Genomic DNA, 25,241 nt, shown 5'->3' on the forward strand with positions numbered 1-25,241 from the left:
ATGGACAGCCCTGCAGGATTCATGGTGCCAGTTCCCTCCAGCATTACTTCAGACATTAGTCGAGTCTACATCTACATCTACATTTACATTTATACTCCGCAAGCCACCCAACGATGTGTGGCGGAGGGCACTTTACGTGCCACTGTCATTACCTCCCTTTTCTGTTCCAGTCGCGTATGGTTCGCGGGAAGAACGACTGTCTGAAAGCCTCCGTGCGCGCTCGAATCTCTCTAATTTTACATTCGTGATCTCCTCGGGAGGTATAAGTAGGGGGAAGTAATATATTCGATACCTCATCCAGAAACGCACCCTCTCGAAACCTGGACAGCAAGCTACACCGCGATGCAGAGCGCCTCTCTTGCAGAGTCTGCCACTTGAGTTTGCCACGTTATGTTGCCGCACTTCTGCTTGCTCGCAGGGGTCCGACACGATATTCGGTAAGTGTACCAGTTTCTTTGGCTCTTCAGTGTATATAGGTGGGTAACCATACCGTAAATAGTGATCCATCTGCACTGGCTCAGGTAGTGAAAGTTTAATCATAACCACCCTATGTTATCACGGACCACCATAAAATGTAAATTGTTCACCATAAAAAGGAGGGAATTTAAGAGCGGTAGTATCAAAAGAATTTTTGAATCTCATCGACTTATTAAATCATAAATTGTTTATTAAAATTCCATAAATTTTATAATAGACCTTATATACTGCGTTTTAAGGCATTAAATTAAAAGTTTTCTCTAAAATGCTATTTTTGCTAGTTAACTGTCACGAAATTTGGCCAGGTAGGGCCAGCAGTACAGGTTTAGCTTAGGCGCCTATAGATTCTAAACACGGCCCTGTCCAAGGGAGGAGGAATGCTGGAAGAGCGCATACTCAGCTTGCAGGCAACGGGCTGCAAATCGGCAGTTCGCTAGCAGTCCGCCTGGGCCGCATGGCGCTGCGCTCGGGCGGTCCACCGAGAGCGGTCGGCCAAGGCTGGCGCTTCCAGTGCTTCTTGAGCCGGCGCTTTGCACTCCACACACAGAGGTACGTGCGCTGCGCGTCAGCTGAGTCGCGCCATCTGCCCGCGCCGAGCTTCGAGAAGTACACTTTGATAGCCGTCATACCGGGACACCATCTGTATCAAATTTCCTCGTCTCGTTAAGGATGGAACCACTTCAGCAATTCAGTGTTCCGGTAAAAAATTATCGCTTGTAGCGCAAATCAGCTGTGATGTTGTACTCCGCGGCCCACTGAAGCTGGAATACTATGGGTGCGTCGTGCAGAAAATGTTGAACAGGAGTGAAGTACAGGGCTACTACAAATGATTCATTTGTTTTCAAAGTTCTATATTTTTCGAGGTGTTACATGTACAGAAATAGTCGGTGCATGACCAGAGCAGTAAACTCACCAAGTTCGCATTTTGCACTCTACAAGTGATCTACGAGTACCGGTCTGGTCACACGACACACGTCCAGGCTGTAATCAAAGTAATTGCACATGTTACGCAGCAACATCACAGCAGCATTGATGCGTTCTCTGAGCTGTTCCAGTGCTCTTGGCAGAGGGGGGACGTATTCACGGTTCTGAACGTACCTCCAAGGGAAAAAATCACGGGGCGTTAGGTCAGCCGACACGGGAGCCAAAAGAACAGGTTGATCGATTTGGTAGCGACAAACATCGACGCCGCTTTTTATTGGAAGATGAAGGTTTCGTAACCAGCAGTCATCTGTGGAAACAACAACAACTGCTACCTTTCAGGTAAGAGACACCCGTTACAATCTTCTCACGGAAGAAAAACGGCCGGTATAGTTTCGTCTGTGACACTGCACAAAGAACATTAGCCCTCGGCGAGTCTCGTTCACGCGCCACAATTGCATGAGGATTTTGAGTGTCCCACAGTCTCCTGTGGCCATTAACCTTCCCAGGTAAATGAAATGTTGCTTCGTCGCCTAATATTACCTTGGAGTAAAATGTTCATCCTTGATTGCTTCAAGGCGCTGCAGTCATGGACTGTGCCGCTGGTCCCGGCGGAGGTTCGAGTCCTCCCTCGGGCATGGGTGTGTGTGTTTGTCCTTACGATAATTTAGGTTAAGTAGTGTGTAAGCTTAGGGACTGATGACCTTAGCAGTTAAGTCCCATAAGATTTCACACACATTTTTTTTTAAATTGCTTCCCCCATTGTGATGCAAAATGAAAGGCGCCGGGCATATAGTCTTCCGGTTTAATTGTTACGCGAGCTGCAGACGGTACGGTTTGAAATACAAACGCCGTCGCAAAATCTCCCACGCAGTTTTCTACGGTATTTCAAGTTCGTGGCTAGCGCGAATCGTTGATTTTTTTGGAACGCGTAGAAGTTTTCCGTCGCTCTTTCAACAGTTGCATTTGGCACACTTGATGACCGTTACTTTTCTGTTTACAGAGAAAAAAAGTATATCTTAAATTGTCGATACCAACGCGCAGTGCTCTGTTTACATGTGGTTTTTTTCCATAATTGCATCTGAATGGCCGGCCGCTGTGACCGAACGGTTCTAGGCGCTACAGTCTGGAACCGCGTGACCGCTACGGTCGCAGGTTCGAATCCTGTCTCGGGCATGGATGTGTATTATGTCCTTAGGTTAGTTAGGTTTAAGTAGTTCTATGTTCTAGGGGACTGATGACCTCAGATGTTAAGTCCCATAGTGCTCAGAGCCATTTGAACTATTTGAGCATCCTAATGCACGCTGCACTGTTGCAACGGATAAACGTTTCGCATATTCCGACACACAAAAATCTGTGACTTTCCACGCTTTCCCGACGGATCTATCGCAAATACACTTCTCGGTTTTGCCACCGGAACGTACTGTGCAAATCCCACAATATTTCATCTGTGCAACTGCTCGACATTTGAGGTGATGGCAGTTGCTGCTGATATCACTGCTGCAAGAAGCGTTTTCCGGCGGAAACCTGAGAAGTGTATTTGCACACAAAACCTCTTTTTCTCGCTTCGCCGTTATTTTTGTTAAAGCGCTGCACTCGTAACGCTAGCTGGTGGGTAAATTTCAAACTCGGTGGGTTTATGGTTCTATTCATGCATCAATCATATTTGTCTATATAACATTCGAAAAATATAGACTTTTGAAAACGAATGAATGATATAATTAGGCCTGTATACTACGAAGCTCGTATATGAAAATGACTGGTAGTTCAGTGCAACACCAAGAATTAGGTAAGCGTAAAGTCACCTACGTTCCGTATAAATGAAAGATTATGCCTTGAGTTTCTCATTCAGAAATCGGATTTGAATGGATCGCGGCCTATCGAAACCACAGTTTATCATTCGGTGATATTACTGCCTGCATTGGTCGGGTACAATGACCAGCATGCGAATATGTAATCGATGGGTTCAGGAGGGCTAAACTCAACGCCTTGCATGACATCAACTGCCACATGCGACTAGCGCCCGAGAGGACAGCCATATTGTTCGCCAACAATGCGCGATTGTACCTTGAATCAGTAAATTGGGTTCAGGTCGGATTTGTAGGCAGGACAGTCCACTTCATGAACGTTATCGTCCACAAGCCACTGTATCACTGATGATACTTTATGACAGGGAGCATTTTCATGCTGATACGATCAATCATTGTCAACGAAGTGTTGCTCTGCTGTACACAATACAAACTATGTTCATATCCTTTATCATTTAGCGTTTTCTTAAGCGCAATAAGCGGACCGCATCCTAACCACGAAAAAAAACCATACTGCAGCACCACCCCCTTCATATTTCACTGCGTGGGCTACACATGATCGCCGGTAATGCTCTCCAAGCATTCGTCAAACCTAAGCCCTACTGTCAGATTGCTACAGGGTTTAGCCTGATTCAGCACACCAAATCGCTCGTTTCCAGACATCCACTGTACAGTGCCATTAGTCTTTACACCACCACAACCGTCGCTTAGCATTGAACCTTAGAATATGTGGCTATTTTTAATCCCTACGCAAAATCATGGTGCTAGCTGGATGGCTGGTAACACTTTGGGACTCACAAATTATTCCTTGAAGCAATCATTTACAACCGCCATCCACAATGCTCGACGCTACCTCTCTGTCAGTATGCGAGGTATGCTTTTGTTTCAGTTTAGCTTGGTTGTTCCTTCGTGTTTCTACTCCACAGTCACATTAGCAGCGATCGACTTGGGCCGCTTGAGAAGGGTTGAAATGTCCGTGATGGATTTGTTATTCAGGCGATATTCAGTGACTAGCCCACATTAGAAGCCGATGAGTTCTCCTAGCCAACCCTTCCTGCTGTTACTGCGACTCTATTGACAACACAATTGCACCCGCCTCCTTTTATACTGTAAGGTCCGCCTCTCGTGACATCTAGTGATCAGTTCCGAGTTACATAGGTGTGTCCAGATACATTTGATCAGACAGTGTATCTACAACAACACTGTGGCAACATCTGGAGGCCGGCCGCGGTGGCCGAGCGGTTCTAGGCGCTTCAGTCCGGAACCGCGCGACCGCTACGGTCGCAGGTTCGAATCCTGCCTCGGGCATGGATGTGTGTGATGTCCTTAGGTTAGTTAGGTTTAAGTAGTTCTAAATTTTAGGGGACTGATGACCTAATACGTAGAGTCCCATAGTGCTCAGAGCCATTTTTGAACATGTGGAGCACCACAGAGTCGCAACAGGGCGATCATTGTCGAGACTTCCCTTCACACCATATCCTCTTTCGCGACGAGTCCTGTTTCCTTTACAGCAACTCGATGGTGTGATCAAAAGTATCCGGACACCTGGCTGAAAATGACTTACGACTTCGTGGCGCCGTCCATCGGAATTCAATATGGTGTTAGCCCATCCGTAGCCTTGATGACAGCTTCCACTCTCGCAGGCATACGTTCAAGCAGGTGCTGGAAGGTTTCTTGGGGAATGGCAGCCCATTCTTCGCGCATTGCTGCACTGAGGACAGGTATCGATGTCGGTCGGTGAGGCCTGCCACGAAGTTGGCGTTCCAAAACATGCCATAGGTGTTCTATAGGATTCAGGTCGGGACTCTGTGAAGGTCAGTCCACTGATGATGATGAGGTCCCGTACTCCGAGGAGCGTAGGGGACGATGCGAGAGACCCGCACCGCCGACTAGGCAAGGTCCTAGTGGAGGTGGTTTGCCATTGCCTTCCTCCGACGTCAGTCCATTACAGGGATGTTGTTGTCGTGTAACCACTCCGCCACAGGCCGTGCGTTATGAACAGGTGTTCGATCGTGTGGAAAGATGCAATCGCCATCCCTGAATTGCTCTTCAGGAGCGGAAGGAAAAGGTTCGTTAAACATCAATGTAGACCTGAGCTGTGATAGTGACACGTAAAACAACAAGGGCTGCGAACCACCTCCATGAAAAACACGACCACACCAAACACCACCGCCTCCGAATTTTACTGTTGGCAGTACATACGCTGGCTGATGACATTCACTGGGCATTCGCCATACCCACACCATGCCATCGGATCGCCACATTGAGTACCGTAATTCGTCACTCCACACAACGTATTTCCACTGTTCAATCGTCCAATGTTTCCGCTCCTTACACCAAGCGAGGCGTCGTTTGGCATTTACCGGCGTAATGTATGGCTTATGAGCAGCCGCTCGACCATGAAATCCAAGTTTTCTCACCTCCCACCTAACTGTCATAGTACTTGCAGTGGATCCCATGCAGTTTCGAATTTCTGTGTGATGGTCTGAATAGATGTCTGCCAATTACACATTACGACCCTCATCAACTGTCGGCGGTCTCTGTCAGTCAACGACTAGATCGGCCTGTACGCTTTTGTGCTGTACGTGTCCCTTCACGTTTCCACTTCACTATCACATCGGAAACAGTGGACCTAGTGATGTTTAGGATGTGGAAATTTCGCGTACAGACGTATGAAACAAGTCACATCCAATCACCTGACAATGTTCGAAGTCCTTGAGTTCCGCGGAGCGCCTCTTTCTGCTCTCTCACGATGTCTAATGATTACTGAGTTCGCTGATATGGAGTATCTGGCAGTAGATGGCAGCACAATGCACCTTACATGAAAAACGTATGTTTTGGGGGGTGTCCGGATACTTATGATCACATAGTGTACGTGCGGAGGCTCCGAGGAGATTGCACACTTCCAAATTGCATTCGTCACTGTAAAACGAACCTAGCATCTGGTGTGCTGGTATGAAGTACCATCGGGCGCCTCTGGTTAGCATACCCGGTAGGGTCTGACGTGTTGAGGCTGGTGGCCATGCCATGTCGTCAGGGTCTCCGTGATGGTATCTTTCGACAACATAAGGCAAGAGATTTCAGCTCTGTGTACCGAATTTCGTTCCCTGTAGACCCACAAATCATCTTCAAATTTCTTCACATATTTTTCCTACTATACTTTATACGTATGATAAGGAAAAAATCGCAATTTGTTGTCTTTCCTGATGTTTCACATTTAATGGCCTGCAGTGTATTTACATTCCAGCTTATAGTTAATGTCAAGGCGAGCTGGCATGTTTCGCGAGTGTAATACTATAATTTGGAAAATACCATTTTGTACAATTATTTAACTTTAAACGTAAACGATTGTCACAATTCCTCACTTCCTATAACCTACCTTTATGGCACCAGCAGTGCAGTGTCACAGTCTTTATTCTTCATCGTCTTCTCCTGCTACTAAGCATCTGACTCCTCGTTTGTACATTTTGTAGCTGTCTCCCTCTAAAAGAGGGGTACTCATACGGTTGACAGAAAAGGAACAGAGGCCTGCAGATGACCACATTTCGTAATTATTCTTCGTATAAGGTCTTTTACAGTGACTTACAACCTATCGTCTGCCATTATATGGAAGAGGCTTGGCTCTGTTAAAGACTTGTCGACATAACGCTCAGCTGGGTGATAAGTTCTCTCCAGTGAACGAAACGGGAAATGGAAAGATTTCGCTGAGTACGATGTCTGACTAAATTCGTCTCCAAGGCCCACTAAAGGACCACAGTGGAGTACAATTTTTTCGGTCACTCAGTTCGGATAAAGTTTTCAGTAACGTCAGATGCGACATTGTCACTACATAAAACTTGAGTCATCTGATCCTCTTTTCAGGCTTGACAAACTGTGTTTTCTATTATCTACATTATTAAACTGTATAGTTTCATCTTCCAGTTATCAAACGAATTTGGAAATGACACTTGTTGAGAAATTTAAAAAAAGTCGCTCACCAGAGGAACTGCACTGGACGAAGTGCGTGTGCAGTTCTTTCCTTCTTCACCAACAGTGTACAGCAATGACTCACATCGTAATACCTGCCCTTACACACACTCCCTCCGGCTCACTGCGCCCCCTCCTGTGCACTTTCTCTCGTTGACGCCTTGCAGGACACGTCCACTCCTCACTCCATACATCCATCTGGCCTTTGAGAGACACCTGTAACACCACACATCAAAGATTTCAAATAGTTTCACTGCTGTCTTCCCTACTGCCCATGTTTCATGCCCATACAGGCCCCCCTGACCTGAATATAACTGAACCATTTTAGGGTATTTTTGCCTCACCCTGTGGTGTATAATTTTTATTTCTCATACGACATCGGTTGGAAGCTGTAACTCATGAAAAAGTATGACAAACAGTATACTAGTAAGGTTTTTGTTTCTTTTCAAAAATGTGCGTATTGTGTTGCCCATTTCCTGAATGTGTGAAGTACTCCCAAAATTAATGCAATAAACTTAGAAATTTACGTGGATTTTCGCAACTGGAATCAAGCGACATAAAACTATAGAGTATGTATATTTTAACTGTAAATATCACTTGTAAATGGAACAACTACGTTCGAAATGCGCTGTGGAGGAACAACAATGCAAGGGCTGAAGGTAGCGTTTTTTACCAATTTAGGGTAGATGGAACAAGTAATCGTTCAGATTATTAAGTCCACACTAAACTTATTCTGTGAGTTTCTTTATCAATTACTGAGTTTTGCACTGATAAGGTGAGTAATTACGAATTAACCTCCTTAATGATGCTCAAATAGTAACAGGATCAGAATAGAGCTACTTATTTGTCTATTTCGTATCAGGAACACATAAAATCGCTATATGTACACCGACAAGAGAATTTCAAAAAGAATGTTACACATTTTTATGACAGGCAAAGTGACTCTTATTAAATGCCTCAAAGACACAGGTACATAGCATTAGCTTTCAACGTAGGCATCTAGTCTGGCGACGGAGCTGTGTGAACGAGTTTGTTTGCGTGGCCATCCTCCGCAGCAAACACAGAAATATTTGTTTTGTAAATAAAAACCACCTTTTCTTACGGCACTGCATTTTTTTTTCTGCCAGACGCGTTTTGTCTTTTTCACTTTAAGGCATCATCAGTCGGATCTAGAATGATATAGTTTTGGTTTGATACGTGTTGTTTGCAGATTATCATTCTAGACCCCACTGATGATGCGTTAAAGCGAAAAGACGAAACGAATCTGGGAGAAAAATAATACAGTGCAGCAAGAAAAGCAATTTTTATTTACCATACAAATTTTACTGTGTGAACGTCCTCATCGTCGGACAATTTCTTGCCGGCCGCGGTGGCCATGCGGTTCTGGCGCTGCAGTCCGGAACCGCGGGACTGCTACGGTCGCAGGTTCGAATCCTGCCTCGGGCATGGGTGTGTGTGATGTCCTTAGGTTATTTAGGTTTAAGTAGTTCTAAGTTCTAGGGGACTTATGACCTAAGATGTTGAGTCCCATAGTGCTCAGAGCCATTTTGACAATTTCTTCCCCCCTCCCCTAAACGTAGTTTAAGTTTGCGGAAAAGACGGAAATGGCATGGTACAAGACCTTGGCTTACCGATCAGCATCATCCACGTCTGTGCTGCATTGATCAAATTGTTGGCATCACTTGACTAAGGCTGTGCGCGACATTGCATTTGGTTCATGGTACCACCAGAATTTCACGGTGGATCTGTGTGCAATTTAGACGGTTAGCCACAAGAATCGTACTGTCCCGTATACTTCATCTCTGAAGTACGTTTGCACCTGCCGCTCCAATTAATGACACACCTGTTACCCGCACCTTGGCAGAACTGTCCGCAGGAAACTCGGAACATGTACTGTCTTCTGACAGTGAACAGGTCTTATTTCGCAATGGTCTTAGCGTACGACGACATGTGTCACTTATTTTCTGAAGTCTATACGTAAAATTCTCACATGAAGTTTTGCACCAGCTGCATATCTACCACCCTGTGAAGGCTTACATTGCTTACGAATTTATTGGTAATAACTTCAAAAATTATTGTTCATAGTGAACTACAACAAAAAATTAGCATTCACATCAGTAATACAAATTCAGTCTTGCAATGATTCCAGCGTTTCTTCCATCATGTGAATGAACTCTCGAATCTTTGGAACACTTCCATTCTTAATCAACCATTGCTGCAACCTCTTTTTTTTTCTTTTTTTCTTCTTCCTATTTTTCCTTCTTTTTATTCTCTTCCCTCTTCTTCTTGGTTGTGGTGGGACGATGATTACGATAAGCCTACTGCCAAAGAATACTGTATAGTTTATATAGTGTCCATTATTTGACATTGTAATTGTACGTGTGAGTAATAATCGTTGAAAACGGGTAGTCGATTGTGAACTATGTAGGTAGCCGTGTGTCCGATCGTCGGATCGTGGGAGTTGTAGCTTTTGGAGCCCTTTATTTCCATTATGTCAATCCAGTTTGAGGTTGTGCGATCTACGACTGCTAGTTTCCTTTAGATATAGAACCGTATTTCAGACGCCGTTCCACCGTGAGTAGGGAATGAAAGAACAGGCCTTACGAAAGCAAACAAATAACTTTACTGTGGCCTAGAAACAGAAAAATAACGGAAATATAGGCCGTCTGTTCGAAAGTACAAATAGTTCAAATGGCTCTAAGGACTATGGGACTTAACATCTGAGGTCATCAGTCCCCTAGACTTAGAACTACTTAAACGTAACTAACCTAAGGACATCACACACATCCATGCCCGAGGCAGGATTCGAACCTGCGACCGTAGCAGCAGCGCGATTCCGAACTGAAGCGCCTAGAGCCGCTCGGCCACAGAGGCCGGCTAATCGTAAGTACACATACAAGGTATTTCAAAGCCCTTGCACAATGCCTAGGGGTGATTGATCTTGATGAACAACGTTTGTTGGAAATGAAATGTTCGCTGACGCTTTCCGGCAACGCTACGCGTCCTTTTGTACTGTTTATGGTCCGGAGAAGTGGCACGGCGTAGACACTTTGTGGCAAGCTATGCAACTTGTGTTTCCTATAATCCAACCACCTGCTCCGTATGCTAGGGGGTAGGCCAGGTCAATTAAAGTTTTTGATTCGCTTCTAATATTTTCTTTCTAGGCTTAGAGACACTCATTCTTAATGTTTTCATGTTGAAAATCATACTGTCGATTCACTGGGATAGGTAGCACGCAGTAGCCCTGGTTAGTAGCCACTGCTTGTTTGGTAAAAATCTCGTCGTCTCACTGCCTATGAATACCAAAGGATGCCTAGCTCATCGAGAAGCGTCAGCAAGCATTTTGACTCTTACAAAAGTTGTTCGCCATTAGGTGATCTATCATCTCTAGACATTTAATGCAAGAATCTGAATCACCCTCCATTTGCATATCTTTGAAATCAAAATCCAGTGGCGAGTTACTTTCAATACCGTGTTGCTCCGCCCCTTTTATAGTAACATGCCTGCAATCTCCTTGTCATGGTGTCCACGTGGTGCACACTATGCGGTCATCCAGTTTGTGCAGAGGGTACCTACCAAGGATCACTGTAAGTTCAAAATGTGTGTGAAATCTTATGGGACTTAACTGCTAAGGTCATCAGTCCCTAAGCTTACTCACTACTTAACCTAAGGACAAACACACACACCCATGCCCGAGAGAGGACTCGAACCTCCGCCGGGACCAGCCGCGATCACTGTAAGTTTCAGCTGGTTCCAATCGTGCTCAATAGGGTTCATGTCACACATGTTGAATGGCATTCCTACCTCCTGGAGGAAATTGTTCACGAGGTGGGTGCTCCGCAATCGTGCATTATCACCTTGAAAGTCGAATCCATCGATAATATGTTGCTGTTGGGTGAATGGTGGGATACCGATTAAGTGGCACGATGGTCGTCTCATAGCCCAGGATGTGTGTGCAGAACGATGGGTTTACTTAACGCCAGCAGCTCGGCCGTCATGCAGTCAACAGAGCTTAATTGGAAAATACATTGTTTAATTAATTACCAAGGCCTCGGGAGTAGACAACATTCCATTAGCACTACTGACAGCCTTGGGAGAGCCAGCCCTGGCAAAACTCTACAATCTGGTGAGCAAGATGTAGGAGACAGGCGAAATACCCTAAGACTGCAGGATGAATACAATAATTCCAATCCCAAAGAAAGCAGGTGTTGACAGGTGTGAAAATTACATCAGTTTAATAAGGCACGGCTGCAGAATACTAACACGAATTCTTTACAGACGAATGGAAAAACTGGTAGAGGCCGACCTCGGGGAAGATCAGGTTGGATTCCGTAGAAATGTTGGAATACGTGAGGCAATACTGACCTTACGACTTATCTTAGAAGATAGATTAAGGAAAGGCAAACCTACGTTTGTAGCATTTGTAGACTTAGAGATAGCTTTTGACAATGGTGACTGGAATACAAATGGTTCAAATGGCTCTAAACACTATGGGACTTAAGATCTGAGGTCATCAGTCCCCTAGACTTAGAACTACTTAAACCCAACCAACCTAAGGGCATCACACACATCCATGCCCGAGGCAGGATTCGGACCTGCGACAGTAGCAGTAGCGCGGTTCCGGACTGAAGAGTCTATAACCGCACGGCGACAGCGGCCGGAGACTGTAACACTCTCTCTCAAATTCTGAAGGGGGTACGGGTAAAATACAGGCAGCGAAAGGCTATTTACAATTTGTGCAGAAACCAGATGGCAGTTATAAGAGTCCTCGATGTTTTTCAATCTGTATACTGAGCAGGCAATAAAGGAAACAAAAGAAAAATTCTTAGTAGGAATTAAAAACCACAGAGAAGAAATAAAAGCTTTAGGTTCGCCGATGACATTGTAATTCTGTCAGAGACAGCAAAGGACCTGGAAAAGCAGTTAAACGGAATGGACAGTGTCTTGAAAGGAAGATATAAGATAACATCCAAAAAGCAAAACGAGGATAATGGATTTTAGTCAAATCAAATCAAATCAGGTGATGCTGAGGGAATTAGATAAGGACATGACACACTTAAAGTAGTAGATGAGTTTTGCTATTTGGGAAGCAAAATAACTGATGAAGGTAGAAATAGAGAGGATATAAAATGTAGACTGGCAATGGCAAGGAAAGCGTTTCTGAAGAAGAGAAATTTGTTAACATCGAGTATAGATTTAGGTGTCAGGAAGTCGTTTCTGAAAGTAATTGTATGGAGTGTAGCAATGTATGGAAGTCAAACATGGACAATAAATAGTTTGGACAAGAAAAGAATAGAAGCTTTCGAAATGTGGTGCTACAGAATAATGCTGAAGATTAGATGGGTAGATCACATAACTGATCGGTTGGAAGGACATGTTCTGAGGCATCAAGGGATCACCAATTTAGTATTGGGGGGCAGCGTAGAGGGTAAAAATCGTAAGGGGAGACTAAGAGATGAATACACTAAGTAGATTCAGAAGGATATACGATGCAGTGGGTACTGGGAGATGAAGAAGCGTTCACAGGATAGAGTAGCATGGAGAGCTGCATCAAACCAGTCTCTGGACTGAAGCCCGCCTTGCCACGTGTAATGGACTGTAAGGCTGGACAATAGAACCCACAAAATACTTCTCAATGGCGATGAGGGGCGCCCGACACAGTTACGTGATGCCACCCCTAAGTAAGACTGGTCCACCTCCCTGTTGAACCTGCGGGGCGGCCCGCGTTAGACGTGCATTGAAACATTCCCGCTTCCACATTCTTCTCCAACTGTCATCAGGCGACAGATAAATGCTGCACTCGTCGGTGAAGAGAACCTCATGCCATCGTTCCAGATTCCATTCGAGGCATCGCCTTAAATACCTTCTTCGCTCATCACTGTGCTCGGGGTGTCTGCTGTTGTTCTTAAAGGATGCCTGGCGGTCGAATCGATCGCATGGTGCCGGTTGCGTGCCGCACCGTCATGGTCGACACTGCTCGCTGAACTCCTTCCAGAAATGCAGTGCGCAGTTCTGTTGCAGTCTCCTTTCTTGTGTGACAAAATACAGATTTCAGTCGCTAATAACCACGAGACTAATAATGCGTAAACAATGTTTCAGCCCGCAACAGGTACTCCTGATTGTACGTGTTTGTAACTCAGTATTTGTTTTGCCTCTGACGTCATCTTACTAATGTAGGGGCATGCCCGTGACTATTACGAATTAGCTTTTAGTAAATTTATAACTTTAGATGTATGAAGATACAATCGGTGACCGTGCAGCCCGTTAGAATGAAATTACAATTAAATCAATACCCTTAGCTGCATACAGGCGTTGATTTACGTCAACGGGGAGAGATGAAAATGTGTGCGCCGACAGGGACTCGAACCTGGGATCTCCTGCTTACATGGCAGACGCTCTATCCAGCTGAGCCACCGAGGACAGAGAGGATAGTGCGACTGCAGGGACTTATCTTGAGAACGTCTCACGTGAGACCCATCCCACGTGAGACCCACATTCCCAACTCACCGGCCATTTGACCATCTTCTGTCCGTATGCACACACATTGCCCGAACTCATACGGGAATCGGTAAAGCCTCGAGCAAATGAGTGTAATGGGTAGGGGCACTACGAATATAGTGCGGGACAATAAGTTGCGAGATAAGTTCAGACAGTCGCACTCTCTTCTGTGTCATCGGTGCCTCAAATGGATAGAGCGTCTGTCCTGTAAGCAGGAGATCCTGGGTTCCAGTCCCGGTCGGCGCACCAATTTTCAACTGTCCCATTTCATAGTATTGATTTAATTGTAATTTCATTATATCTTTAGGTTAAATTCAGCAGTCGAGATCGCAATAGTATTTGTTTATTTACCGGTTTTTGCTTATGTTAAAGCTATCTTCAGAATGTTTTGGCCCCCTATGGCTGATGCTGGCAGCTGCTCGGTTTTCTCATCATAGCACGATCGTACACAGCCAAAAAATTCTGAAGCTGGCTGTAACTTAAGCCGAAACCGGTAAATAAACAAATATTATTGCGATCTCGACTGTTGATTTTAACCTAAATATAGCACCAGGTCGCTTTACTCCATGGACAATGTTGTCTAAATTTATAATTTATAAATTGGGATAATGTGGAAACGCATATGGGTAGCACATTGATTTGGGTGCCATTGTGAAGAGCTTGTAGAGCACTACCAGCACTACAACTGCGACAGTAAAAATGTTTGCATGAATATGACTAAAATCGGTATCAAATTGTAAGTTACAAAATAATGAAAAATGTCGTCTTATGTCACTCGTAACTATGTTTGGAATATTAGAAAACTCAAGTCAGAGAAAAGCCTACATCATAAGGAATCCAAGCAGCCTCAAAAGTCCATTGCCAAGCGAATATGAGGGATACGCTAGCGTGGAAAAGGAATGGGAAAAAAAGGTGCAAAGCGACTACATAGCTGTCCCATCGTGCATACAGCTGCCGCCGACAGTCCAAACGTCTACGGATCACACGTGGGCGTCGTTGTACGGCAACATAACATAGGCATACATGGTACCGTGACAGCGCCAGATAAGTGTGCGTCGCTACCACCGAATACGGTTGTGTTGTCAACCGAAGCTAAAACGTCGGGTATCAATACGTGACGCTTGGTCAGTTCTCGTAACATCACACCGACATTCAGTTTTAATGCCGACAGCAATTCAGAATGATGCCTACTACAACACTTGGCAATACCAACAACACCAGAAACTTGAGTTCGCTGTATGAAAGTTGCTACATGCGATAAACTTTTCATTTTTCTATTCTGAAACCAATATTCTACTCTGTATAACCACTGTATTAAAGAAACTTGAATTAGATTACATAGAAATTCTTCCAATCCATCTGTCGCATGAATCAGCAAACCATTGTTTAATAGTATTAGTTGAAAACAGTCCTTGTTGCAATTTTAGTTTTCTTATTTATCAACTATGCGTTTCACCTTATTTAGGCATCTTCAGGCTGATCTCAATTTGGTATTTCTTAGGACGATCCTTTAGACAGTGCAGCTAAGGGGCATCCTCGAATACATCAGGCCAACATCGCCTTCGTTAACCTCAGTAAATATTTTCTAGATGGACGTAAGTGATTCCAAGACCTGCATAAAGCATTCAAGTTCACAGGAGCACATAATAGAATAAGATGGGGCTTAAGTAGTTAGCATAGTTAAGTAGTAGACTCCCTAGCCTAACTATTGGCGTGGTACACCGATCAGATAACCAGTCCACAACGATGCCACTCAATGCTTGCTCGCAGGCATTTAACTAGTACTCTGTCCATGTTCACACTGCAGAATAAGTGTGGTGGCCAACACAGTGAACAACGCTTAATTGCGAGCGACTCAATATAGAGTGTCACTCCGACTTGCTAACGACAGAGGTGCTCTCCCAGTGAAGTACTGAGGAGAGACTTTGTTCCTCGCTCTTTGCGTACACGTACGAGCGCACTTGCTCTCGTTACGTGTTCCCGCTCCAAGAGTGACAACGGAATGGCCCCTTTTTCTGGAAAAGTTGCAAGGGTATATCATTCGCTGTCTTCCCTCATTCCTCTGGCTGTTTGCGTCAGAAGTATTCCGCCAATCAGCGTTGCTCTTTTAATTGGGAGAATGACGTTTCGTTTGAGTCGACCAATGCGGAAATCTGTAGCATCTCGGTTAGGCATATACTGTCCTCCTGTGAGAACTCCGTAACTATGCAGTCGGTCCATGAAAAAATGCGTCTTCTGGGCGCTCCCACATAATGTAGCGAAATTTGTTTTTAAGTCGAACACGGGGGTCTTATTCCTTCGCTCTGGCAAAATCTGTCTTCTTCTTGGCGGTCGCTTCAGCTGAAGTAGGTATGTTGTTGACCCAGCCCTCTGAAGGGACGGTCTTTCCAGCGGACTGGTTTCCTCTTTAGAACAAAAATTCCTGTGGCCGTCATATTGTGTACGCCAGCCTCGACTTTTTTCAACCTCGGTGCGCACTTGCGATTTACTTATTAGATTTACATATTGCTTACATGAGTTCATACAAAATTGACTCTACCTTATAGAATTTGAGTTCGAATGAAGCGTCTTGATGTGCAGAGTATGATTGTGAGGACAGAATATGTAAGAAATGAAGGCCAGGAGACCACACACCTTACAGCCTATACTAGTTTCTTTGGCGCTTCAGTGTATCACAATATAAAGAAATGACTCACATTAGCTGCTAGTGGGCACTTATTTAAATCGAAGGAGAAAGTTGAAAATTTGTGCCGGTTCAGAATTCGAATTCGAGTCTCCTGCTTACTAGGCAGATGCTCTGACCACTGTGCCATCCAGACACAGTGGACATGGCAAATGCACAAATTATCCCAGCACACATCCTGTCGGACCAAAATTCTCAACTTGACAACATGCTACTGAAGTAGTGGGCCTTGCCAATTAACCTCATTTCTCATGGCATTTTTCTGATTCCTGTAAGAGTTCGAACGTGATCTGCATCCTCACTAAAATGATTAATTTGTCGTCTTCACCTTAATTTTATATGTGGTATCTATTCTTTCAGACATGTCCGAAAGAACAGACACAATTTTGATCCCGGAGACACTATTAGAGAACAGACACCATGTATATAATTAAGATGAGAATGACCAGTTGATCACTTCAGTGCAGGTGCACAACACACACGAACTCTTACGGGAATCGGAGGAATGGCGTTATAAAATAGAATAATGGGCAATGGGCGCTATATCTGTAGTGTGTAGATAAGTTGACAATTTGGGTCTCACGGGAAGTGTGTTAGCACTATGTCCAGATGGCACAGTCGTCAGTGCATCTGCCTAGTAAGTTGGAGATACAGGTTCAAAATCTCATCTAGCGCAATTTTTCAACTTTTCCCACTGATTGAACTCAATGGCAGTTGGCAGATAATGTCAGTCATTTCTTTGTGTCTTGATCCATAATGGCTGTAGGATCAAAAATTTGTCTGCTCTTTTGAACACGTCCGAAAGAACCGACACCATATGTATAATTAAGGTTCGAATCCTGCCTCAGGCATGGATGTGTGTGATGTCCTTAGGTTAGTTAGGTTTAAGCAGTCTAAGTCTAGGGGACTGATGGCCTCAAATGTTAAGTCTCATAGTGCTTAGAGCCATTTGAACCATAATTAAGGAGAGGGCAACTAATTGATCACTTCAGTGCAGATGCATACGACGATCAAACTCTTGCAGGAAACAGCAAAATATCATGGGTGATGCAAGGAATGGGCAAGAGCCACTACATTTATATTCCTTGGATAAACTGAGAATTTGTGTGTGAGGGACCCCGTGCCAGGGTAGTCACTGCAGCTGCGACAACCACATATATCATTATTAAATAACTTGTGTAATAGGTATAAGTGCAGACATTTCGATTGGTGACTGAGGACAGTATAATGAACAAACGTGCATGAATTGTGCTGTATACGTGCCAGGTGTCAATTTGTGGGATGGAGTTCCATGAATGTTGCACTTGGTCAGTCGATATACTGTTTATGAATGATGCTGGGGTTGTTATCCAATGATGTTCCATATGTGCTTGATTGGAGACAGATCTGATGATCCAACAGGGAAAAGAAAACATGTCGACACTCTGTAGAACATGCTGTGCTCCAACAGCGATACGTGGTCGAGGTGTATCCTGTTGGAAAACACACCTCGGAATGCTGTTCAAGAGTGATGGCACAACAGATCGAATCACTAGACTGACATAAAAATTTGCATTCAGGGTGAATTGGATACCGACGAGAGAGCTCCTGCAAAATCGCATCCCAGATGTGTATGTCCAGTGTGTCTAGCATACAGACAGGTTGGTTGCAGGCTCTCAATTGGCCTCCTTCTAACCAACACAACACCCATCACCGGCACCGAGGAATAACCAGTTTTCACCAGAAAACCCAACAGACTGCCACCCTGCCCTCCGATGAGCTCTCGCTTGACAACACTGAAGTCGCCGATGGTGCAGTTTTGGTGTCAGTTACAGAGTGTCTGGCTTGGAGCTGTCCTTGGTGTAACCGATTTGTAACAGTTAGTTGTATCACTGTGGTGCCAACTGCTGCTCAAACTGCTGCTGCAGATGCAGTTACGATGCGGCAGAGCCATACGCCGAACGCGGTGACCTTTCCTCTTGGTGGTGCCACGTGGCGTCCAGAGCCCGGTATCCTTGAGACTGTATGTTCCCATGACCACTGCTGCCGGCAATCATGTACAGTGGCTACATTCCTGCCAAGCCTTTCTGCAATATCGCAGGAGCAACATTCAGATTTTCGTAGCGTTATTACAATACCTCGTTCAAACTCAGTGGGGTGTTATCAATGGCGTCTTTGTCACCTTAAAGGCATTCTTGGGTAATACTAACTCATCACGTCCAATCTCGAGGGTAACTAACGCTCGCGAACGTTACAGCGTGTAATTAAAGCAAAGCTTCTTTGCATCCTCATAGTAGCGCTCCTAGCGCCATTCTTATGTGACTAGATGATCTTTGTTATGTAGAAACACGCCATCCAACTTTCGTTTGTGTGCACACTTTCCATCAGTGTAAGTTATAGTAAAATATACAGCCTATTGTCCATCCGAATGTTCCTTAGAGCATCCTACTAAATTTTAAGCAAATTTGCCAAGAATGTTTCGAAATATTTGGGAACACTGTTTCCCCTTTATATATCACATTTACATTTTTATTTCATATATATTAAAATGTGTAGCCTATGACTATCCGATTATTCATTAGAATATCGCGTAAAAATTTCAAGTAAACCTGTTAAGAACGTTTCGAGATATTTGGTAACAACGTTTCCCCTTTATATAAGAGGGCTATTCTTCTAGTAGGGAACGTTTTGACATTAAAAAAAATTAAGTGCAAGAAATACATTTTATTACAAAAAATGGTTCAAATGGCTCTGAGCACTATGGGACTTAACATCGTAGGTCATCAGTCCCCTAGAACTTAGAACTACTTAAACCTAACTAACCTAAGGACATCACACACACCCATGCCCGAGGCAGGATTCGAACCTGCGACCGTAGCAGTCCCGCGGTTCCGGACTGCAGCGCCAGAACCGCTAGACCACCGCGGCCGGCATTTTATTACATTCATCTGAAAGAGCGACTGACATACTACTATTCCACATAGTCACCAAACACACTGAGGCATTTATCATAGCGGTGGACAATCTTTGAACGACTTCGTCGTCAAATTCTGCCGCCTGAGACATCAACCAGTGAGTCACGCCCGCCTGGAGTTCTGCGTCGCCATCAAAGCGCCGCGTTGCAAGCCAGTTTTTCACCTTGGGAAACAAGTGAAAGACGCTTGGTGCAAGATCGGGGCTGTAGGGCAGATGAGGGAAAATTTCCCATTTGAATGAATTAAGGGGTTGTTTAGTGCGGTTTACCGTGTGAGGTCGGGCATTGTCGTGCAAAAACAAAATTTTGGACGTCAGCTTTCCTCGGTGTTTGTTTTGAAGTGCTTCTAAGGTTGTGCATAATTTTACAATACCGGGAAGAATTTATGGTTGCTCCACGTTCGAAAAAATCAATAAGAAGCACAGCTTGCCTATCTCTAAACACTGTCGCCATCAACTTCCTTGCTGACAAGGTTTGCAAACGTTTTCTTGTTTGTGTGTGTGTGGGGGAGGGGGGGGGGGAGGAGGGGGGGGGGGTCCTTGTGTGCCCGCACTCCATGGACTGTAATTTTGTCTCGCAGTTGACGTGTTTCACCCAAGTCTCATCACCGGTTACGATTCGATCCAGTAATGAATTACCATGTTTGTGGTAGGCCTCCAGAAATGTCAACGTTGACCCTATTCGCTGTTCTTTATGGTGCTCTGTTAGCATTTTGGGCACCCATCGGGCACAAAATTTGTGGTAGCCAGCTTTTGAGTGGCAATTTCAAACAACAAAGCCCATGAAACGTGTGGAAAAGAAAGCGAAAGCTCCGTTATTGTGAAGCGACGGTTTTCACGAATCGTTACATCAATTTTAGCGACAAGATCGTCAGTCAAAATGCTCGGACGTCCACTCTTCTCTTCATCAGGAACGTTGGTACGGCCATTTTTAAACCGAATGCACCATTGCCGGACATAATATTCCCTCATTACGTTGTTTCCGTACACTTCACACAGTTCACGATAAATTTCTATAGGTTTTTGGTGTTTTGCCAACAAAAACCGTATCACAGACCACACCTCACAACTGGTGGGATTTTCGACTGCAGCTGCCGACTGAGCTGCCAAGCACACACATACCAAAATATAGGCGATCGGCGCGCGCCTAGCGGCATCAGACGGAGACGTTCGCTACTTTCTGAATAGCACTCGTATTACGTATTTAGGTGTATAAAAACACACGCGTCTTCGAATGCAACGTCGTGTCAAAATTTCAAGTCAATCCACAGAGTAGTTATCGAGTTTTTCGAGCACAAACATTCGCAGGCTGAATTTTTACATATAAAATATGATACACTACTGGCCATTAAATATGCTACACCACGAAAATGACGTGCTACAGACGCGAAATTTAACCGACAGGAAGAAGATGCTGTGATATGCAAATGATTAACTTTCCAGAGCATTCACACGAGGTTGGCGCCGGTGGCGACACCTACAAAGTGCTGACATGAGGAAAGTTACCAACCGATTTCTCATACACAAACAGCAGTTGACCGGCGTTGCCTGGTGAAACGTTGTTGTGATGCCTCGTGTAAGGAGGAGAAATGCGTAACATCACGTTTCCGACTTTGATAAAGGTCGGATTGTAGCCTATCGCGATTGCGATTTATCGTATCGCGACATTGCTGCTCGCGTTGGTCGAGATCCAATGACTGTTAGTGGAATATGGAATCGGTGGGTTCAGGAGGGTAATACGGAACGCCGTGCTGGATCCCAACGGCCACGTATCACTAGCAGTCGAGATGACAGTCATCTTATCCGCATGGCTGTAACGGATCGTGCACCCACGTCTCGATCCCCGAGTTAACAGATGGGAGGACGTTTGCAAGACAACAACCATTTGCACGAACAGTTCGACCACTTTTGCAGCAGCATGGACTATCAGCTCGGAGACCATGGCTGCGGTTACCCTTGACGCTGCATCACAGCCAGGTGCGCCTGCGATGGTGTACTCAATGCCGAACCTGGGTGCACGAATGGCAAAACGTCAGTTTTTCGGATGAATCCAGGTTCTGTTTACAGCATCATGATGGTCGCATCCGTGTTTGGCGACATCGCGGTGAACGCACATTGGAACCGTGTATTCGTCATCGCCACACCCGTCATCGCCACACCCGGCGTGAAGGTACGGTATGCCATTGGTTACACGTCTCGGTCACCTCTTGTTCGCACTGACGGCTCTTTGAACAGTGTACGTTACATTTAAGATGTGTTACGACCCGTGGCTCTACCTTTCATTCGGTCCCTGCGAAACCCTATATTTCGGCAGGATAATGCAAGACCGCATGTTGCAGGTCCTGTACGGGCCTTTCTGGATACAGAAAATGTTCAACTGCTTCCCTGGCCAGCACATTCCACAGATCTCTCACCAATTGAAAACGTATGGTCAATGGTGGCCGAGCAACTGGCTCTTCACAATACGCCAATCACTACTCTTGATGAACGGTGGTATCGTGTTGAAGCTGCATGGGCAGCTGTACCTGTACTCAATGCCCAGGCGTACCAAGATCGTTATTACGGCCAGAGGTGGTTGTTCTGGGTACTGATTTCTCAGGATCTATGCACCCAAATTGCGTGAAAATGTAATCACATGTCATTTATAGTATAATATATTTGTCCAATGAATACCCGTTTATCATCTGCATTTCTTCTTGGTGTAGCAATTTTAATGGTCAGTAGTGTAGTTACAGCGTCTGTATTGCTGGCATTAACGAGCTTAATTTCGCCTTGTCGTGTTGCAGGGATGGCCCTCGCGATGCGGCGCAGCTGGTGCGGCTGCTCGTTGAAGGCGGGTTCTATAATCACGGCCTTCCTCTTCACGGTGAGTCCGGCTGACACCCTCAGCTGTACGCTTCCGGTCGCCTTGCCGTTCTGCAACGCATGACCTACTATGTAAGAGCGAGCGCTGCCGAGTGTGTGTGTGTGTGTGTGTGTGTGTGTGAGTGAGTGTGTGCGCTGATGCGTATGCAACCTATAAAGTAGTCCTCACACGTGACATTTTCAACATCGTGAAGTACACTGACCTTGGTTGTAAGTGTGGTTGGTTCACACTCATCTCCATAATCGTCAGTGTGATTTGTGACAGCAGCCCCTTGCCCAAGGTGGCTTCCGCCAACTTCCTCTCCCGGATGATGCCCTCGGCTCCTCTATCTACCCCTCCTGCCACATTTAATCCTCCCCTTCCTCCTCCTGTGTTTTTCCTCCAGAGCACCCTCTTTCCCTTCTCTACCTCCTCACTTCCTCCCTCCTCTCTCCTTCTCCTTCCCCCCTCACCGAGCTTCCACCCCCCCCCCCATACCTTCTCCCCTCCCACTCCTATCTTCTCTCCACGTGGCATCCCTTCCTCCCTACCAACCCTCCTGTATTTCCCTGTGGCAGCCCCCCCCCCCCCCCACTTTTTTCGTGCACCAGTATGTTTTTAGTGCGCCGAAGATCGCCATCATTGTGTTAGTATTTCTCTTCGTCTTAGTGCAATGGTGTTTCTTTGTCAGTGCTCCTGTGTTCACGTGGTCAACCGTCTGTCTACGTGTTTGCACTGAGCTGAACTTCCCTGTGCGACCAGTGCCTTCTGTGAATGACTTCATTTCTTTTTCATTTGTCTGTCTCCTGTTTTCATCCTACATGTACATCTAAACCGCTGCCGGCCTACCTTTTGTAAAGGTTTCAGATAACAACAAAGAAAAAAATTGTGACAGCTGCGCCCTCCACTGGCAGTTGTCAACTACATCTAGCGGACAAACTGCAAAGTTTGTTTACGCGAATGGACCTGCGTAAGATACGAGTTCGATAAATATTGCGACCTATTTTTCTTCTCCACCAATTTCGGTTGAAAAAATGCTGAAATTCTGGTGGGACAGCGTGGAATATACTTGTTTCGGCCCCTATAGTTTCACGAACTTCCGAGTTCCAGCGCTATACGTCGCCTTCAAATGGCGTTTGTAACGGTGATGTGTTCCAGGCAGAGAACTATCATTGAGTTTCTTTTGGCGAAATATCAGAGTATCGCAGATATCCATAGGCACTTTCAGAATGTCTACTGAAATCTGGCAGTGAACAAAAGCACGGTGAGTCGTTGGGAGAGGCGTCTGCCATCATCGAAATAAGGCCGCAAGAAACCTGTCCAATCTCCGCGTCCCTACCGATGTCACACAATTTCGACTTCTTCAGTGATGGAACGTGCGGACACTCTCATTCGAAGTAATAGACGGATCACAAAAAACACCTCGCTGCATAATCGGATGTCTCTGTTTGTAGTGCTGATACACTCGTCCACCAGGTGTGTGCTCGCTGGATTCCTCGCCGCCTACCAGAAGATCATAAAGGGCAACGAAAGATCATCTGTGCGGAATTGCTTGCGCGTTACGAGGCTGACCGTAACAATTTTTTGTCGAACATGGTCGCAGGCGATGAAACATCGATTGAGCACTTCGAACCGGAAGCAAAACGGCAATCCATAGCGGAGCCACGCCACTTCACCCCCGAATAAAAAGTTCGAAGCCGCACCCTCACCCAGTAATGTCATGGCGACGGCTTTCTGCGACTCTGAAGAGGTTATTCTGTTTGATGTCTTCCCTCATGGTGGAACGATCAACTCTGAAGTGTATTGTGTTAGCCCCAGGATGCTGAATAAACGGCTTTAGCGCGTTCGTCGCCACAAAAATGCAAAAAACTTCTCCATGACAATTCAAGCCCTCACATTAGGCTGCGCATCCGAAAGGAGCTCACAAAACTTTGTTGGACTGTTCTTCCTCATCTACTCTACAGCCCGGATCGCGCATCTTCCGACTTCCATCGGTTTGGCCCGAGGAAGGACGCACTCCTTGGGAAGCAGTACATGGATGATAGGGCGGTTACTGATTCAGCAAGACATCGACTCCGACGTCGACTAGCAGAGTGGTACCACGCGAGCATGATGCAGGGACTTACCAAAAACCAACAGACTTTACACAAAAGCTTTTTAACATTTTCGAAACTTTTTCTCGTTAACAGCCCCCGATTGTCCACCACCCTGTGGGACGGCGGGTGGAAAATATTGTTTGTTTAAAATGAAATATAAATTGTTTTGTAATGTAGAAAAGATGTAATTCCCTGCCGTTTTAACAATATGTGGGGTGGCGGGTGGAAAATATTATTATTATAAATGTTCCTATTATTTATGCTGTTGTTTTGCCTTTCTCAACACTTGCTCTCTAACTATAATTTTGGCAACCAGAAAGTGATTAGCAAAACGTGAAACCTGTAATTAGAATTCCTAGTGCCCACTTCATCTGAGAAATACACTTATAGCTACAGCTTATAGCTCTGAGGAATTAGGAGATTCTCTGGGATTCATAATCAAAAACGATCGTGTAAAAAAGTTCTCTGTATTATGAAAGTCACATATGAAAAAAAAGAATCCACACAATCTGACTAACAGAGCAGTTCAGAGTCTAATGCGCTGATGCAACTATAACTGTCCAAATTAAATGTTTAAATGAATGCTCGCCATAATTTGATGATTAGGTTCATCAAACGCCACGCTAAATAATTGTAGAATGTCTGTCCCGCGGCGGCACGTGAAAATACGACATACGCAAACTGAAGATAGATAATTAAAGTCATCCCAGAATTAACACTTCTCTCGAACACGATTTCATGGTTACGCGTATCCCGAGTAACTTAATACGGCATCCGAGGCTGTTTATAGCAATGATACCGACGCGACGCGACGCGACTCCCGACACAGATGGTGTGCTATTCAGCGTCTGGATAGAACTGGGGCCTTCCTTCCTCGCGCAGCCTTCTGATATATAAAGCCGCGGTGCGGACGGCTAAGGGAACGCCTGATCAAATTGGCTCTCCCGACTAGCTGCTGGGCTAGTAATGCACCACATTAAATTATTGAGGTCCGC

The 25,241-nt window shown here is 45.2% G+C and overlaps 1 protein-coding gene across 3 annotated transcripts in view; it reads left to right on the forward strand.

Annotated features, from left to right (window-relative positions):
* The first annotated feature begins 920 nt into the window (after nucleotides 1-920).
* The window catches only part of LOC126412451 (uncharacterized), a 282,369-nt gene continuing 258,048 nt past the window's right edge, over nucleotides 921-25,241 (forward strand). Inside the window, exons 1-2 of one of the 3 annotated variants that reach the window (XM_050082057.1) lie at nucleotides 921-1,026; nucleotides 22,092-22,171. In XM_050082057.1, coding sequence (XP_049938014.1) covers nucleotides 932-1,026; nucleotides 22,092-22,171 — 175 coding nt within the window. In that variant the 5' untranslated portion in view covers nucleotides 921-931. Of the gene's footprint in view, nucleotides 1,027-1,124; nucleotides 1,741-22,091; nucleotides 22,172-25,241 lie in introns of those variants that run through there. The other 2 variants (XM_050082058.1, XM_050082059.1) reach the window with 2 other exon arrangements.

The sequence above is a fragment of the Schistocerca serialis genome, chromosome 7 (assembly GCF_023864345.2).
Source record: "Schistocerca serialis cubense isolate TAMUIC-IGC-003099 chromosome 7, iqSchSeri2.2, whole genome shotgun sequence".
NCBI classification, from domain to species: Eukaryota; Metazoa; Arthropoda; class Insecta; order Orthoptera; family Acrididae; genus Schistocerca; species Schistocerca serialis.